Source organism: Anneissia japonica, unplaced genomic scaffold, assembly GCF_011630105.1.
Source record: "Anneissia japonica isolate Jap-2015-1 unplaced genomic scaffold, ASM1163010v1 scaffold68200_len5385_cov96, whole genome shotgun sequence".
In the NCBI taxonomy this organism is placed as follows: domain Eukaryota; kingdom Metazoa; phylum Echinodermata; class Crinoidea; order Comatulida; family Comatulidae; genus Anneissia; species Anneissia japonica.
In genome coordinates, this window is record NW_022685606.1 from 1 (window position 1) to 5366 (window position 5366).

The 5366-nt window shown below is 38.9% G+C and overlaps 1 protein-coding gene across 1 annotated transcript; it reads left to right on the plus strand.

Annotated features, from left to right (window-relative positions):
* Positions 1 to 6: 6 nt before the first annotated feature.
* On the plus strand, positions 7 to 4903 carry LOC117111715 (medium-chain acyl-CoA ligase ACSF2, mitochondrial-like; the record flags this gene model as incomplete). The annotated part of the gene is made up of 7 exons (XM_033254712.1): positions 7 to 16; positions 408 to 499; positions 688 to 761; positions 1953 to 2054; positions 2171 to 2319; positions 3867 to 3921; positions 4817 to 4903. Coding segments are annotated over exons 2-7 (519 nt in total), but the record flags the coding sequence as incomplete, so codon positions are not given.
* Between the last annotated feature and the right edge of the window lie 463 nt (positions 4904 to 5366).

A 5366-nucleotide genomic window follows, 5' to 3' on the forward strand; every position in this document is an offset into this window, starting at 1 on the left:
CAATTCAAAATGAAAGGTACTGGTAGCCTTTAGTTAATTAAGTAAGCAAATAATTATATTCCGATGGTGCTTTTGTCAGTAGATTACAGGAATGGTGTTTTGCCCTACCTGACGTGTTATCTTAGGTCTACTGAATGCTCAGTACGTTCCAAAATACTTGCGGAAAACATCGGAAGTGATTATGCTTGGAATCGAACCCACGACCTACAGATAACTAGCCTGGTGTCTTAACCACTAGCTAGTCCATGTATTCCTATTAAATTTCCTGACAAAAACACCAACAGGTACACCAACACCATTCCTACAAATAATTATAGGCATTCGGATATCCGTTATGATCCTTTTCAATCAAACATATCTTATTACATTATTTTTTATTTTTAAAGTTCTATTCTTTAATTCCGAAGGTGTACTGATGTGCTCTTCTTAATTACTTATCTATACGACATGTTGAACTTCAAGGACATCGGAGAATATGATGTAACCTCTCTCGATATTTGTACGTAACTATTAACTTAATTGGCACCTATTTCCAATAAAAAGGACTACTCATGAAGCATTTTGAATTTTTAGAGGATTATGGTTTATCAAACAAAATTGTGCACTCGAAACACCCTTTACATAAGTAGATGAAATTAATAAATAATAGTTATTTCATCGCAGCAATGTTCTTCTTCAAATTATTAGGTTTAACCGGAGGATCAAACATCCCTCCAAAAATGGCGAAGGACTTTGAAGAAAAATTTGCTTGCAAAATACTGGTAAGTAGTCTGTTTTGTTTGTATATATGTATATTTAAATGTACGAGTATGTGACTGTAAAATTTTACCATAGTATAAATCCTGAATTATGACAGCACAATGTTTAACTAGGCCTAAACAGGCCCGTAGACAGGGGGAGCAGAGGGTGCGGACGCACCCAACCCCCCCCCCCCCACAATTCCAAAAGGTCCACCTATGATTTCACAAAATCGTTCCTAATTATCACAAAATGCTATAGCATGCATTGCATTATATATTTGCCAGCTTATCTAACCGTTGATTTTTAATGATGTGGTATAAAATTGGTTAGAAATTGATCGTCTCCGGTGATTGCAGATTGATCTATAATATGAAGAATGTTATCTATAGGCCTGCGGATGTACACGACATAATAACGTTACTTTTTCAGGTCCCAAAAACACCCAAATTAATGAAAATTTAAATGAAATATTCATGAATTATGTGTTTGAGAAATCTATTATGTAAGACCCTCAAAATGCTACTTTGTCGCTTTTCTCACAAACCCCTTTTAAAAAGTCCACTTTTTAAAACCTATTATTTCACTAAAAATCGTTCGTAATTATCGCGAAATGCTATAATATTCATTACATTTTTTTGCCCGCTCTTCTACCCGTTGATTTTCAATAATGTGCTACGAAATCTGTTGGAAATTATTAGCTCCAGTAATTGTAGGCCTACAGATGTAAAGGACATGAAATATTATAATTTCACAGTGGTGGATTCAAGGGGGAGAAATAAATTATAAAAAAAAAATGGAGAAAAAAGAAAAGTTTTTCTGAGAGTGCCATTTCCGGCCACATTCAGGTGCCATAATCATAAATTTTCTTACCTCAGCCCCAACCATCGTGGGGCTGAGGTGGTATTGACCATCTGTCTGTGCAAGTTTCTCCCTGCACCCCACCCTTTATTTTTCCTGCTTTACTGTAGTTCCCTAGACAATACTCAAATGAATTAAAATTTAAATAGGATATTACAAATTATGGATTTTAGAAATCCATTAAAAAAGTCACTCAAAATGCTAATATGTCAGAGCTTCCAGAAGATTCGCCCCAACCCTCGCGGGGATCCCTAGGCAGTCGCCCATCGTGAGGTCCGCTTCGGTTGCAAAACGCACCTCCCCATCGAAAATCCTACCTACGGGCCTGCTAAATCATATTCATTAAATTCCAGATAGCGTATGCTTCAACTGAAGTGATGGTACCATCCATAAGCTCTCCGTTGGACCCATTGGATGCGCGGTGTTCTGGAGTTCGAATATTGCCAAATGCAGAGGTAAATTAATAACCTTTAACCTTTTACGGTGCCTGCACGCAGGTTTCAACACTTAAACATTTCCCAAACATAACTTCTCACATGATAATGATTATGTTTGTTAATTCAACTTCTAGATACAATTGGTTGATGATGACGGAAAGTGTGTACCTGTTAGCAGTAATGGTGAAATTTGGTGCCGCTGTTGTGGTAACTTTCAGAGATACATGGGGAATGATGAACAGACGAAAGCAGCTAAATCGCCTCACGGGTGGTTTAAAACTGGGTAATTAGCTCCGGACCCGCAGTACAGACGGCCGTCGGCTGACGCTGTTCCCATAAAAAGAACGCAATGCTACTGGCGCGAGCAACGTCGACTTTGATAACGATTCGCTCGGACTGTCGCCAGTGAGAATCCATTCTATAGCGGGACTGGTTGCATAATTTTTTATACTTTTGTTAATATCTTTTGAAAAGTAGATACAATATCAACTAAACTAACTGAGGGGTAACATCAGATTGACATACTACTAAAAGTGAAATCATAACAGATAAGTTAATTTTTATAGAAATATTGAGGGTTGAATATCATTTTTAGATCTGATGAGGAGCTCTATGAATACCCGACTGATTTATTAATAGATCTTTCCTGTGCTGATTGCTTAATAGATCTTTTTTGTATAGGCGGCCGTTAGGGCCAATATACTCTACTGCCTCTACTATACTGCCCTCTTCCGAGCTTTCGAAATTACGAGACCTTTTTTTTAAGGATGCAAATTGCCCCGTCCGAGGGGCAAGTTGCATCATTAAAAAATCAACATATCTTTTTTAATATCAACTGAATACCTCTAGCAAAATTATATAAACAACAAAATATATTTTGAAGGCCAACTTCCAATACTATAACCTTTGATAATTACCCAAGAAACCCATGGATTTCAATTTTCTTGACAAAAATGGTATACTCTACATAATCATCGCCCCCATACCCTTATTTAACCTGTTCACTAATCTGTTGAGTGTGCTACACTGCTATATAATGCACATTGTTGTCCTTTGCGACACTTGGCACAGGCAGTCTCTCGGTCAATCAAAATTTGCTTGCCGCTCGCTTCAGTTGTTCTTGGTCTTTTCCCTATTTTTCTTTTGAATGTATCGTCTCACCATTGTTCAAGTATTGTATCTGTTAAAATATTTAAAAAAAATATTAATTAAATTTTTTAATTATCTATACTGTTTACAAAAACATTAAAGTATAACTCTTAACTTACGATATTCATCAACATTATCTTAGTGCAATTATATATACCAAACCAATGCATCAGTATTTTACTTACATGGGTAAAAATAACGATTTCTTTGTTAAAATATTCAAGCTTTACTGGATCGCGTCAAAATTTTGTGTGCTATTAGGCGATGGGTGTGGTTGCCAGAGCCCAATATGTTGATATTTAAAGAAAACCCCTGTGATGCAACTTGCCCCCGATGCAACTAGCCCCGCTTTCCCCACTCTTTGCTGTCACTGACAGTCAGATTTCGTCGTGTAGTTATGCACTCAAACAAAACGGTTATGGTTTCGTCTGCCGATGGTCGTTGTCGTACGATAGTCGTACGGCGCAGTGTGTCTGGCTTCAATATTGTTATTTCTTAACTAATAGAAAGGTACGTGAAAAATAACTAGCAATCATCATCATCATCATCATTATCATCATCATCATCATCTTCAATTTTCATCATCATCATCATTATTATTTACAATAGTAAATTAGTAAATCATGAATATGTAAATACATTTCTATTATGAAATATTTATAATATTGATATTTACTTTAGTGACCTTGGTGTTTTTAACGCGGCTGGTGTCCTGTCAATAGTCGGGAGAAAAAAGGTAATATATTTAAAATAGCCACACGTTGATCATGAAGAAGTCAATCCTCAAACAAAATGGACCTGTCCACAAGCCCCGCCCTTGGATGCTAGGGAGCTTTCAATTTGCGCGACGATTCGACGCTAGAACGGAATGACTCATGCGTGACTGTCCTACCGGGCGTCCTACGTTCTTACATACGTAGATTTGGCCAAATTGCGTTCAGAATCTACTCGACGAGGTGACCTTAACGTTCTCGCATGCGCAGATGACTTTTAGTGACGTCATTACGGTCTAGGTCCTACCGTCGTCGTGCAATCGAAAGCTCCCTATTGTTGGTAAATGCCACAAAACGATAGCGCGTAAACGTACGTAAACACGTGCCTGTGTGGGTTTGAGACAAGCGTGTGTTGCGCTCTTCTGATTGATCAATAGTTACGTTTGGTCGACACTCCAGAAATGTCTATTATTTATGTCTACCTAACCCCTCACACTTCACACAAGTAATCCACAACACTGCACTAGATCCAGATAAGTGTCGTCTGAGCTTGCACGACGGGAGTCCGAAGATGTCGCCGATGGGTGGAGGCTGGATTATGTGACTGCTGAAGGCAGATTTCCCCGGGAACATACGTGGGTGGGATCAGGAGCAGGCTAAAACCTCTCATCTCAGAGGGGGTCCAGAGGGCAATCAATTAATCAATTTTAAAATTTCACATTCTGTATATTTATTTTATACTGACGAATTGGGGTGCTTTTCCCCCGGCGGGAGTGGTGGGGGTGACAACTCTTTTCGATGCCCCTCTCACTGGCGCCACAAATCTGAGTACCTTACATAGTGTATCGGTATATACAAAAGAAATATTTACTTTGCATTAGACTATCGTTCAATATAATTTTATTTTTGTTTACACAGGATATGATAAACAGGGGTACTGTAAAGATTTTTCCCGCCGTCATCGAGAATGTTCTCTCACGACATCCATCTATTGAGCAGGTTCAGGTTGGTAATCTTATCTCATTGAAATTTCTTGTTTGCTCCTTATAATCTGTTGTGGGCGCGTCTACATCTAAAAATTGACGTGACATAGTTTGGTGTACCTACTTGGGTACGCTGTGTAGCGCATTCCCTTCCATTTCACCTTCGCACCTCCCCCTCCACACCTCATCCCTCACACTTCACCTTCGCACCTTCCCCTACCCCATCAGGCTCCCATTCCAATAGTAACATAATGGATCCAGAAATAGGCCCAGTAGTACGTGTTTCGCCCTGCCCCGAGTATAGTAGTAACGCACGTGTCTGCGTACGTCTACACTGTCATAGGACCATAGCAACAATATCCAAAGGGTGGAGCTTAGCGGAACAGTGCATTGTGTCATTTATGTTCTCGTTGATTCCTTTGGTGAGTGATTTAATGTTGGTTATCTATTGCTTAATATTTGCCAGGTAATTGGGGTACCGGATG